The sequence below is a fragment of the Tupaia chinensis genome, unplaced genomic scaffold (assembly GCF_000334495.1).
Source record: "Tupaia chinensis unplaced genomic scaffold, TupChi_1.0 Scaffold147350_1, whole genome shotgun sequence".
NCBI classification, from domain to species: Eukaryota; Metazoa; Chordata; class Mammalia; order Scandentia; family Tupaiidae; genus Tupaia; species Tupaia belangeri.
In genome coordinates this window covers 89031-103186 of record NW_006207201.1, presented here as the reverse complement: position 1 = coordinate 103186, position 14156 = coordinate 89031, and the positions used below count along the sequence as shown (strand labels likewise).

General features: G+C 36.6%; 1 protein-coding gene across 1 annotated transcript; it reads left to right on the top strand.

The window, feature by feature from the left end:
* The first annotated feature begins 12206 nt into the window (after positions 1-12206).
* LOC106734018 (60S ribosomal protein L36a-like) lies at positions 12207-12665 on the top strand. The gene has a single exon (XM_014584602.2). It carries the CDS (start codon positions 12229-12231, stop codon positions 12547-12549), a length of 321 nt encoding a protein of 106 aa, XP_014440088.1. The 5' UTR covers positions 12207-12228; the 3' UTR covers positions 12550-12665.
* The last annotated feature ends 1491 nt before the right edge of the window (positions 12666-14156 follow it).

The window sequence follows — 14156 nt, the reverse complement described above, 5'->3', positions numbered from 1 at the left end:
ATCACATGACCAGAAAGGGCTTGAGATGTGGTTTGAATTCAGGCAATACGGCTGCTTAGATCTTATTCTTACCTGTCTTCATGCCTCCTCTCCTGCTACCTCTACTTCCCTTCCTTTAATATCTAGGACACTAGTGATTACTAGAAAATTGAATAAAATCTAGATTTCCAGACAGGACTTCCAAATGCTCTTAGTATATCTGGAATGAGAAACAGTGATATACATTCTTAATAAGCTTCCAGTCAATTCTCATACACTGTAAAGGGCCAACCTTATAACCCTTCAGTCACAAGGAACATTGTATTGGTTTAAACAAAATTTGTCTGCCCATCTGAGCTCAGACTTCTTTCAGGTGACCTTTAAATTCAAACCAAGACATATGTGTTTCTCCCCTATGTGAATCCAAGCTATAGTTGAGGAAGCCTAGCAACTACCTACCCCATGTTCATCATCCTCCCCTAGCCCTTGTGCCTTAAGTCAATTATGCAGTGAGGGGAAGAAAAACTCTAGGCTGATAAGTGAAAAAAATAGGAATAAGAATGCCTTTTTCTTTTATCTTCCTTCTGAGCCCTCTTCACCATCCAGAGAAGAAAAAGGGGATAATATGGAAATCATTTTTAGAGTAGGTTTCAATTGCTTACAAGTGAACTGAGAGACTTCCCATACACAGACATTTTTTTTTAACTTTGATGTTTCTAAAACAGTATTTATTGAGTATTTACTATGTGCTGGACATATTCCTAAGTACTTCATGTTTCTTAACCATAATTTTTTAACTCTCACAAAAACTTGGGTTAGGGAAAAGTAAATTAAATTACTATCCCCATTTTTAGAAGTTTAATTAACTTGCTGTGTATATGTTATGTCAAAGCTGGACTATGCTTTTGTTTTGTTTTGTTTTAGATATTAATTTTGTCACAATTATTAAGGAAGTCATCCTAAAATATAGTAAAAAAATTAAAAATAATTATTGATGAATAAGTGCCTCTGCATAACATGGAAGAACCAAAGAGCACCAAAACAAAGGAACTTGGAACTCAGGCAGTCTAGATTTAGTGCATAAGATTTTCATATCTATATAAAACCATCTATCTAGGCAAGCTTGTTCAATAAGAGAGCTAGAAGAGGAATTAGAAGTTAGTTAATCTAGGGGGTTTGTGTAATTTATTTTCTCAGAGAAGCTTTAATGCAAATGAAAGCTTCCACCAATAAATTAAAGACCACTAGAGTTCCAAGACATGTGGCTATGCTTACCTTAATCCAAGAAGGGGTTTTGCATTAAAGATCACTCGAAAATCAAGAATCTAGAGTTCTTCCCCACATGGTAGATCATTAAACTGATTTTGGAGAGGGGAATTGATTTGTCCAAGGTCTTACATTTAATTTGTGCCAGAAGTGGGATAGAAATCTGAGTCTTCTAATTCTCTATTTAGTGTTTTTCTTAATATACTAAATAATTTCCTTCAGGCTAGAATCCAATAATTTTCTTCACTCTGTTTTTATCTCTACTGTCTCAAGCTTCTGTATGACAAAACAGAAAATGTATCAGTAATCAGCAAAGACTAATACCACTGATGAATATGGATGCAAAGATTCTCAACAACATACAAGCAAATCATATCCAATCACTTATATAAATGATTATACATCATGAATAGGTAGGCTTTATTCCAGGAATATAAGGTTGGTTCAACAAATACAAAACCATAAAGGTAACACAGGATATTAATAGAAAGAAAGATAAAAACTCTGTGATCATATCAATTGACGCAGAAAAGGCATTTGATAAGATACAACATTCCTTTGTGCTCAAGACTCTCAGCAACATAGGCATAGAAGGATCATTTGTCAACACAATAAAAGCTATCTATGAAAAACCCATAGCGAACATCATCCTGAATGGAGAAAAGCTGAAAGCTTTGCCACTAAAAACTGGTACAAAACAAGAATGCCCTCTTTCTTCTCTCCTTTTGAATATAGTACTATAAGTCCTCACCGATTCATTCAGAAAAGAGGATAAAATAAAAGGCATTCAAATAGGAAAAGAAGAGGCGAAGCTCTCTCTATTTGCAGATGTCATGATTGTATACATAGAAGACCCAATGGTATCCATGGAAAAATTCCTGGAATTAATACATGAATACAGTAAAGCTTCAGGATACAAAATCAACCTACAGAAATCGATAGCATTTCTATATACAAGCAACAGGCAGACTCAGATAGAACTGAAAAAAGTAATTCCATTTACCATAGCCACAAAAACTATAAGATACTTAGAAATAAATCTAACCAAAGAAGCTAAATACCTCCACAAGAAAAACTACGAGAAGCTAAAACAATGAAATGTAAATGAAACAAAAAAGTGGAAGGACATGTCATGTTCCTGGATTGGAAGAATTAATATAATCAAAATGGAAATTCTACCCAAATTAATCTGCATATTTAATGAAATCTCAATCAAAGGACCAGACACGTTCTTCAAAGATCTAGAAAAGACAATCATAAAATTTGTCTGGAATCATAAAATCCTTGTACTGCCAAAGCAATCATGCACAAGAAGAGTGGAGTGGGCAGCATCTCACTCCCAGACCCAAAAATATACTACAATGCTGTGGTAATCAAAACAGCATCGTACTGGCACAGAGACAGATATGTGGACCAATGGACTTGAATACAGTCCTTAGAAATAAATTCCCAAACATGAAGTCAACTAATTTTTGACAAGGGGTACCAGTCAATCCAGTGGGAAAAGAAAAATCTCTTCAGCAAATGATGCTAAAAATAAACTGGATATCCACCTGCAGAAAGATGAATCTTAACCCCTAGCTATCACCATGGACAAAAATAAACTCAAGGTAGTTCAAAGATCTAAATATAAGACCTCAAACCATAAAACTGTTCCTAGAAAACACGGATAAAACTCTGGGAGACATTGTGGTAGGCAAATACTTACTAAATGAGATGCCAAAACACAGTTGATAATCCCCAAAACAGAAATGTGAGATTACATCAGACTAAGAAATTTTGCATGGCAAAAGACACTGTAATTAGTGTGAGTGGACAGCCTTCAGAATGGAAATATATTTTTTTCAACTGCGTCAGATAAGGGGCTGATAACCAGAATACACAAGGAACTCAAGCAGTTGTCTCAAACAAAGATGATCAATCCTAATAAAATATGGGAGAATGAGTTGAAAAAACCACTCTCTAAGGATGGCATTTGAATAGCCAAAGGGCATATGAAAAAAAGCTCAACATCCCTCAGTGTAAGGGAAATGCAGATCAAAACAACAATGCAATACCACCTAACCCCAGTCAGAATGACTAAGGTTAAAAAAAAAATGATAAGTGCTGATGGGGGTGTGGTGAAATAGGAGCTCTCTTACACTGCTGGTGAAAACATAAAGTGGTCCAGCCACTGTGGAAAGCAATTTGGAAATTTCTCAAAAATCTACAAATAAAACTATCATATGATCCAACAATCCCACTCCTTGGTATCAATCCAAAGGACAGAAGAATTCTTAATTGGAAAAGTGCTTGCACAACTATATTTATTGTGGCATTATTCACAATTGCTAAGACATGGAACCAACCCCAATGCCCATGCACAGATGAATTAATTGAAAAACTGTGGCACAAATCCTCTATGGAATACTACTCAGCCATAAGAAATAACAAGACCCGGGTTTTTGACAGAATATGGATGAATATGGAAAATTTACTGCTGAGTGAAGCAAGCCAGGCTATTAAGGAGAGACATTGTATGTCTCCACTTAATATATACAGGTCATCCACACTCTATGACAGAAACTGAATGACTAAAGGATATAGAAACACAGCAAATGGTTGTGAATACCAGATATTGGGTGGGAAGACGGTGGGTGAATGAATAGATTTTCAGGAAGGACATTAAAGAGAAAAATAGAGAGGCATAGCATTAATGGGACAAAGGAATTGGATATCTGTTGAAGATAATATTATAGTATTATCAACTGGACTGGGGAGTAATTCACACATGTTAGAATATTAACTTTGCAAGCTAAATAATGTTATTGAATGTATAAAAGAACTTGATTTTTTTTAAAAAAAGAGTATAAAAAAATCAACAAACACTATAGTTGTATGTATTGATCCATATTCTGTCAAAAACCCGGATCTTGTTATTTCTTATGGCTGAATAGTATTCCATAGAGGATTTGTGCCACAGTTTTTCAATTAATTCATCTGTGCATGGGCATTGGGGTTGGTTCCATGTCTTAGCAATTGTGAATAATGCCACAATAAATATAGCTGTGCAAGCACTTTTCCAATTAAGAATTCTTCTGTCCTTTGGATTGATACCAAGGAGTGGGATTGTTGGATCATATGATAGTTCTATTTGTAGATTTTTGAGAAATTTCCAAATTGTTTTCCACAGTGGCTTTTGATTTACAGAATTGTTTTTGAGTAACTGAGCAAATTACTAATAGTTTGTACCTAAATGTCCAGGGTATAAAGAGTAGAATAAACTGAGTTTGTGACTATAAAATAAATGCTGTACCCATTTTCCATAGATGATTATAGGAGGACCCCTGAGTAGTATGACAGGGCAAATTAAAAACTGAACAGAAAGGAGAAACTCTTTTATTATTATTATTTTAAATTATTTCTATTACTGTGGAAGACATTTTTTTAAACATTTTTTCTAAATTAATTTCCCTAAATATTCAGTAAATGTCCAAGGCCAAGATACTACACAAGTTGCTGGGGACTTAGCTGAAGTTACAGGCTATATTAATATATTATCTGTGTCATAATACATTGCCACAAATTCAAACAAATTTTAAAACAACACAAATTTATTATCATTGTTCTGTACATCATAAGTGCATCAGGAAATTCATTAGATTAAAGATTTTGGCAGGGCTTTGTTTTGGAAGAGTTTCTAAAGGAGAATACATTTTCTTGTCTTTCAGCTTCTAGAGGCTTCCCACATACCTTGACTCATGGCCCCCTCTCTATCTTTAAAGTCAATAACACTGTTACACTACAATTTCTCTGGTTCTCTGTAATTAATAAAGGTTCTTTGCTTTTATGGACCCATGAAATTACATTGGACCTACCTGTATGATGCAGATTGATCTCTTTATTTCAAGGTGCTCAACTTAGTCACATCTATGGAAAACTTTTGCATTATTAAGCAACATGTATTGGAATTGGACATGGATATCTTTGTGGGGAGGGTTATTATGCCTCACAGAGCTCTTTAGAGGCTTATGATCCAGTGGAAGAAGTAAACCTAACACACATTTTTAGCTAATATGACATGTTCTAGAATGAGGGATTCATAAGGGAGGAAGGAGCTTAAGAAAACCACTTACAAAAGAGATGGAATTTTAGGTGGGTCTTGACATATGAGGAAGAGAATTTCAAATGAGGAGAGGCAACAGGTGTAAACTTATAAGTAGAACTTGGAACCAAATTTTGGCAGTAGTTCCAAGGAAATTGAAGATTACTAACCAGAAGAAAGATACAGACAGAGTCAGGTTTCTGCATGATAATTCTGGAAGCTGTAAAATGATTAGATTGGACTGGAGAGTAAGAGATTATGTGCCATAATTTTTAAATCCATTCATCTGTTTGTAGATATTAGAGTTATTTCTATGTCTTAGCAATTATGAATAATGCTGCAATAAAAATAGTTGTGCGAGTCCTTTTCCTACTGAGTGCTCTTCTGTCCTTTGGGTAGATACCCAGGAGTGGAATTGCTGGATCATATGGTAGTTCAATTTTTTTCTTTAGAGGTTTTTGGTATAGGGTGCATGCACTCGCCAGACAGACGGAGAGAGACAGAGAGACAGAAAGCGAGAAATCACCCTCCAGGGGGGATGGCTATGCCACAATCCCTTCTCCTCCATTCTCCTCTCGAGATCTTGGGCACACACACACACGTGCCCGGCGTGAGTTTTAAGCCACCAAGTCTGGGACACGAACCACGGTCGACTACATGGGAGTCCAGCAACATAGCCATTACGCTAACTGCTGGTCCTTGGTAGTTCTATTTGAAGGTTTGAGAAAAAGTGGAAAGAGATTGTCATAGGGGAAGACTGTAGGAAAGGAAATTTGGTGGGAAAATGGAGAGGTGAGACACTTGTGGGACTCAGATTAGATGTTTTATCTGTTGATGAGGATGTATATAACAGTCTCAACTGGGCTGGACTAAGGTATATATTATGCTGGATAAAGTCTCTTCACAATCTAAATGATGTATATCGATTTAATGTATGAATAATAATTAAAAATTAATAAAAAATAAAATAAACAATCAAAAAAAGTAATAACGATGGACCATTTACAAAGGGCTTGAACAGAAATCGTGAGACTTGGAAGTTGTTTGAATGGGGAAAGCTTAAAAATAATTATTAAGCTGGTGCAAAAGTAATTGTGGCATTTGCATTGTTGAAATTTCCCTTTTGAAATTGGATATTTTCTTAAATAAATATGGTTATGTACTCATAACTGCATATTTCATGCTTTATTTTTTGTTTTGCAAATGACTTATTACTGGTAGCTTATTTTATATGTATTTTAGACCATGGAAATGATGTCAGACAAAAAGCAAATTTGAGCAGTTTTCTTATTTGAACTCGAAATGGGTCAAAAAAGCAGTAGAAACAACTAGCGATATTAACAATGCATGGGCCAGGAACAACTAATAAACATAGAGTGGAGTGATAGTTCAAGAAGTTTTGCAAAGGAAATGAGAGCCTTGAAAATAAGGAATGTAGTGGTTGGTCATTGGAAGTTGCCCACAACTAGATGACAAATTGAGAACAATCATCAAAGCTGATCCTTTTATAACTATATGAAAACTATCCAAAGAACTTGATGTTAATCATTCTATGGTTGTTTGGCATTTGAAGCAAACTGGAAAGGTGAAAAAGCTTGTTAAGTGGGTGCCTTATGAGCTGACCAAAAATTTGTCCTTTTGAAGTGTGATTTTCTCTTATTATTTTTTAAATTTTTAATTATTATTCATACATTAAATAGCTATACATTATGTAGATTATGAAGAGACTTTACCCAGCATGATATACACCTCAGTCCAACCCAGTTGAGTTCACCATACACTTCCTTGTCAACAGATAATAAACCTTATCTGTGTCCTGCAAGTGTCTTACCTCTCCATTTTCCCCCCAAATTTCCTGTGCTCTTCCCCTCCCACACTCTCTTTCCACTTCCTCTCTAGTGTCCATTACAATATTTAATACTTTTATGTTCTCCAGTCTTTCAGTCTCTACCATAGATTATAGACAGTCGGTATATGTGAAGTGGAGACATACAATGTCTCTCTTTCATAGCCTGACTTGCTTCACTCAGCAACAAATCTTCCATATTTTAACATATTCTATCAAATCCCAGGGCCTTGTTGTATTTCTTTTTATGACTGAATAGTATTCCATGGAGTATATGTGCCACACATTTTCAATCCAATCACTTGTTTATGGACATTTGGGTTGGTTCCATGTTTTAGCAATCTTGAATAATGCTGCAATGAAAATAGTTGTGCAAGTGCTTTTCTGACTGAGTGTTCTCCTGTCCTTTGGGTATATACTCAGGAGTGGAATTGCTGGATCACATGGTAGTTCTATTTGAAGGTCTTTTAGGAAGGTCTTCTCCACAGTGACTGGACTAATTTACATTCCTACTCAGAGTGCAGGAGTGTTTAGACAATAGTGAGGAATTTGTATCTATTAGAGTAATCATCAATATATTGGTAATATGTTATCTCAGATCATTTTTAGATTGAGACAAGGTATAAACAACTATAATAGTAATGATAACTTACACGTCTAAAGTATTTTACACTATATAGAACACTTTTTTTTGAGAGGTTTTCGTTATAGGGTGCGTGCGCTCACCAGACAGACAGAGAGACAGAGAGACAGAGAGACAGAAAGTGAGAAATCACCCCCCAGGGGGGATGGTCACACTGCAATCCCTTCTCCTCCATTCTCCTCTCGGAATCTTGGGCACGCACGCACACGCGCCCAGCATGAGTTTTAAGCCACTGGGTCTGGGACACGAACCATGGTCGACTATGTGGGAGTCCAGCAACATAGCCATTACGCTAACTGCTGGTTCCCTATACAGAACACTTTTTATATCTACCTATCTTGGTACTCTTTGTGGGTGAAACAGGCTGGCATTATTTTTACTGCTTTTTTTTTTTTTAAGAAGAAGAAGAAGTTTTTGCTATACGCACTCGCCAGAAAGACAGAGAGAGACATAGAGACAGAAAGTGAGAAAACATCCCACCCCCAGGGGGATGGCCACTCTGCAATCCCTTCTCCTCCATTCTCCTCTCGGGATCTTGGCCACACACACACATGCACCTGGTGTGAGTTTAAGTTACTGTGTCTGGGACTCTAATCATTGTCAACTACATGGGAGTCCAGTGACATAGCCATTAATACAACTGCTGGTCCCTTTTACTGCTATTTTAAAAGAGAAAATGTAAACTGATTTTTAGAGAGGTTAAGTGACATTTATACATTCAGTACCAGAACTAAAACTCAATTATCATTACAGTTTTAACTTGCATGTATCTGTAGTGTTTATGACTTTTGGAAAGAGTCTCGCTATGAAGCAATACTCTTGCCTCAGTCTCTAGAGTAGCTAGGAGCACAGGTAAATTTCACCATACCCTACTCTTTCAACAGTGTAACCCTATGTTGTCCATGTTGGCCAGAAACTTACAAACTTCTTCTTCCATGTCTTGATCAGTTGGAACTACAGGTGCATGACACAATGTCCTTTCTTTAGGGTGGACCTGCCACGTGGCCTCAGCCTGTCGAACTGTAGGATCCACTGGACAATACCACAGAGATATATAATCTTCTTTATATGTTGTTGAATATGATTTGCTAGTATCTTATTGACAATTTTTGCATCTATATTCTTCAGAGATATTGGTCTATAGTATTCCTTCCTTGTCCTGTCCTTGTCAGTTTTAAGGATAAGGATGATGCAGGATTCATAGAATGAATTTGTGAGAATTTTACCCTTTTGGACCTTTAGAAATAATTTGAGCAGAATGGAGGTTAACTCTCCTTTAAAGGTTTTGTGGAATTCAGAGGTAAAGCCATCAGGACCAGGGTTTTTTTTTTTGTTTTTTGTTTTGTTTTGTTTTGTTTTGTTTTTTGGTTATTTATTACTGATTCAATCTCAATCTCCTGGATTGTTAGGGACTCTTCAGAGTATCTACATCCTCTCCTCCTGATTCAATCTCAGTACAATTACATGTGACCAGGAATTTGTCCATCTCATCCAGATTTTCTTGTTTGTTCATAGTATCCTCTAGTAGTGTTTTGCATTTCTATTATGTCTGTTATTATATTGTCTGCTTCATTGCAACTTTGATTTACCTGGTTCCTTTCCTTCTTCATAATTAGTATGCCTAATGAAGTATTGATTTTGTTTATCTTTTCAAAGAAAACAGCTTTTACTTTCATTTATTTTCTATATAGTTTGTTCATTTTCAATTTCATTTACTTCTGCTTAGATATTTATTATTTCTTCTCTCCTGGAGTATTTTGGATTTCTTTGTTGTTGCTTCTCCAGTTCTTTGAGGTATTATGTTAGGTGGTCCATTTGCCTTCTTACCATCTTCTTATGTCCAGTAATTGCTATAAACTTCCCTGTTATGACTACTTTTACAGTCTCCAAAGATTATGGAAGCTCATGTCCTTATTGTCATTGGCTTCCATGAATCTGTTTATTTCAGGCTTGATTTCTTCAGTAATTGTGAAGTCATTGAGAACTAGGCTATTTAGTTTTTATGTATTTGTGTATTATTGATAATTTCTCTTGAAATTAATATCAAGTTTAATTCCATCATGATCGGAGAAGATGCTGGATATAATATCTATGCCTTTGAATCTGTAAAAGCTGCTTTGTGCCCATTCATGTGGTTAGTCTTTGAAAACGTTCCATGCAGGGCTGAGATGAAAGTTTATCTCGTGGTTTTGGGGTGGAAGGAGCTATTGATTTCTGTTAAGTCCATTTGTTTTATGATATCAGTTATATCCTTTATCTCTTTATTTATTTTTTGTCTAGATGATCTGTCCAAGGGAGATAGTGGGGTATTGAGGTCTCCAACAATTAGTATGTTGTAGGAGGTCTCCAACAATTAGTATGTTGTAGTGTATCTCTACCTTTAGATCTAATAGTCTGTCTTCATGTATTTGGGTGCTCCTGAGTTAGGTCCATAGATATTTATAAGCATTATATCTTCTCGATGAATTAGCCCTTTTACTACTATATAGTACCTTTCTTTGTATCTTCAACCCTTTTTTGTTTTAAAGACTTTTTGTCAGAAATTAGTATTGTGACTTTTTTCTCATGTGAAGGATAATTTTGCTGGATATGGTAATCTTGGCTGAAATTGTTTCTCTCTTAACACTTTCATTATGTCTTCCCATTCTTTCCTTGCTTGTATTCTTTCAGTTGAAAGGTCCAGTGTTAGCCTGATGGGGTGCCTTTTGTAAGTCGCTTGATGTTTCTCTCTTGCCAATTTTATAATCTTGTTTTTAACAGTGGTTTTGGCCAGTCTGGCTGAGACGTGCTTTGGGGAAGATCTTGGGTTCATTCTATTTGGGGTCCTTTGTATTTCTTGCATCTGAATGTGTGTTTGTGTCTGTAATTGGAAAGTTTTCTTCTAGGATTTCAATAAATATATTTTCCATGCCCTTTTATTTTCTTCACCTTCAGGGATACAAATTATTGGGATGTTTGGGCATTTTAATACTTTCAAGAGACTTTTTGATTTTCTGCATTATGGACTTTATCTCTGATAATTCAATCTGATTCTTCCTTATAGTGTCTATTTCTTCTTTCAAAACGTGGAAGGACTTCCTCATCTCGTGGAGTTTCTTGTCTCATTTTTGTTCCAACTCATAGAGTTTTGTCACTTTGAATGTTCTGAATTCTTTGCCTGACATTTGGGTAACTTCTTTTTTTTTCAGAAGATGAAGATTTATTGTATTAATTTTTTTTTTTGATGGAGACATATTTCCTGATTTCTTCATTCAATCTAGCCACTGGGTGATGTATTCACTTTTGGATACCTTTTTGGAGAATATTTCTGCCACTGGGAACATATTTGCTTCCCTTTTGATGCAGATAGATGGGTACCAAAGTCTCACTTCTGCTGTGTTTAGCAATGTGGTCCTAACAAGAGGAATCGTCTATTCAGATGTCTGAAGGAAAGCCTCTCCTTTTTCACAGGTGGATCAGTAAAAGGGAGGGTCTCAGGTAGTCCCACAATATGGGGGTATTAGAAATCTATGATTCTAGCGACCAGTAGTTAGAGTAATGGCTATGTTGCTGGACTCCCATGTAGTCAACCATGGTCATGTTTCAGACCTGGTGGCTTAAACTCATGTTGGGCGTGTGTGTGTGCATGCCCCAAATCCCAAGAGTAATGGAAGAGAAGGGACTATGGCATGGCCATCCCCCTGTGTGGGGGGGGTGATTTCTTGTTTTCTGTCTTTCTGTCTCTGTCTGTCTTTCTGGAGAGCACACCATACTATAGCAAAACCCTCTCAAAAAAATAAGTAGAAATCTATAAATCTATGACTCTAGACCTGTATAGTCCCTTTGGATGTGTGAAGGGTGAGAAGAAGATGACAATAGAAGAGGGAAGAAAAAAAAAGTATGAAAGAGAAAAAAGAAAAAAGTCACATGCACACAAAGCGTGATTTTGCTAGGGGGCATCAGATTAAACTGAACTCTGCTGGAGAGCGGAGGGATGTCCTAAGAAGTGAGAAGTAGGAAATTAACCAAAGAAAGAAGACAAGAACAGAAAAACAACAGAAGACCTTTCTAACTGGGAGAGCTATAAGGTTGGAAGAGCTGGACTGGTGCTGGAGCAGTTTCCCTGTCTGAAAAATCACATTTTGTATACTATAATGATGTACAATGAATGAATGTAATAAATACATTTAAAATAGGATAATAAAGTTAGAAAAGAAAATGGGCATATGTGCACATGTGTAATAAGGTGTTTGCTGTAAAATTTAGAGAAAAAGTGAAAGTAAGTTTACTTACTGTTGGTAAGATGGCAAGGACAATATTATGCAAAATGTACCTATTTAAATGATTATATAAATTTTTTAAAAGCATTTAGAATATCCTGTTAATAAAAAGATTGATTTTCCTTTTTGTGCAAATAGCAGGCCCGCAAGCATGGTGAACGTCCCAAAAACCCGCCAGACCTTCTGTAAGAAGTGTGGCAAACATCAACCTCATAAAGTGACACAATACAAAAAGGGGAAGGATTCTCTGTATGCTCAGGGAAAGTGGCTCTATGACAGGAAGCAGAGTGGCTATGGTGGACAGACTAAGCCTATTTTCTGGAAAGAGGCAAAAACTACAAAGAAGATTGTGCTGAGGCTTGAATGTGTTGAGCCCAACTGCAGATCTAGGAGAATGCTGGCTATGAAGAGATGTAAGCATTTTGAACTGGGAGGAGATAAGAAGAGAAAGGGTCATGTGATCCAGTTCTAAGCCTCATCTTTTCTATTACGAAGATGACAAAATCCTGAGGTGAAGGTTCACCTCATTTGATTACAGTTGGTCTGTTTGTAAGGGAATAAATTAATCCGTAAAATTCCCCTTTGGGGGAAATTTGATTCATGGTAAAAAAAAAACAAACCTTGCTTTAAAAAATTAAGCATTTATTTTATTGCTTTTTTTTTTAAATCTTACCACACTCTGATGATATAGTCAATACCATAATGAACTACCATGATGCAAGCCACATGTCTGATCAGGCATTTGTATTCCTGAGTCTATCTGTGCCCATCTCCAAAATATAACACTCATAGGGACTAGCAGTTAGCATAATGGCTATGTCGCTGGACTCCCATGTAGTCGACCGCAGTTCACGTCCTGGACCCAGTGGCTTAAAACTCATGCCGGGCACGTGTGCATACGTGCCCAAGATCTCTAGAGGAGAATGGAGGAGAAGGAATTGTGGCATGGCCATCCCCCCTGGGGAGTGATTTTTCGCTTTCTGTCTCTCTGTCTTTCTCTCTGTCTGGCGAGCGCACATACCCTATAGCAAAATATAACACTCATATCTCAAAATGGGACTGTTTTTGGAGAAATTTTTCCTTTTCTTATTCATTTATTTGTTTATTTATTTTCACATTCAATTACTGTGTACCATTACAGCATACCAAATACATTTTCCCATCATGAATACATTGTATATAGGTTTAATCAAACATATTACCATATATATTATCATCAACAGATATGTTTTCATTTTTGTGTCTTGTAAATATATTTTCTTTCTCTTTTCCCTGAATTTCCTCCCTCTCAACTTCTTCCCTTTCCCATCCTCCTCCCACACTCTCTTCAGTATACAGTGCTGCACTCAATGCCTTTTTATCTTTCAATCTTTCAGTTTCTTCTGCAGAATGAAGACATTCAGTATATATTGAGTAGAGGCATACATAGTCTGGCTTGTTTCACTTAGCAGTAAATCTTTCATATTTGTCCACTTTCTGTGGAATGCTAGGGTTTCATTTAGCCTTTTTTTTTCTTTTCGTTTTTTTAATGGCTGAGCTGTATTCTATAGTATATAAGAACCTCAATTCATTCCTATGTTCACGAATATTTGTGTTGGCTTCATGTCTTAGCAAGTGTGAATGATGCTGCAATAAACATGGATGTGCAAGTGGTTTTTCCAACTGAGGATGTTTCTATCTTTTGGTAGATACCCAGGAGTGAAATTTCTGGATCATATGATTATTCTATTTGTAGGGCTTGGAGGAACCTCCATATTGTTCTCCACAGTGGTTGCACTAATTTATATCCACATCAAAAGTATAGGGGAATTTGGAAACCAGCAGTTAGCGTGATGGCTATGTCGCTGGACTCCCACGTAGTCGACCGCAGTTTGCGTCCCGGACCCGGTGGTTTAAAACTCACGTCGGGTGCGTGTGCGTGTGTGGCCAAGATCCCGAGAGGAGAATGTAGGAGAAGGGATTGTGGTGTGACCATCCCCTCTGGGGGATGATTTCTCGCTTTCTGTCTCTATGTCTCTCTCTGTCTGTCTGGCGAGCGCACGTGCCCTATAGCGAAAAATCTCTCAAAAAAAAAAAAAA

Coding starts and splice junctions, on each gene's coding strand:
- LOC106734018 (XM_014584602.2), top strand. CDS start 12,229: ATGGTGAACGTCCCAAAAACCCGCCAGACCTTCTGTAAGAAGTGTGGC.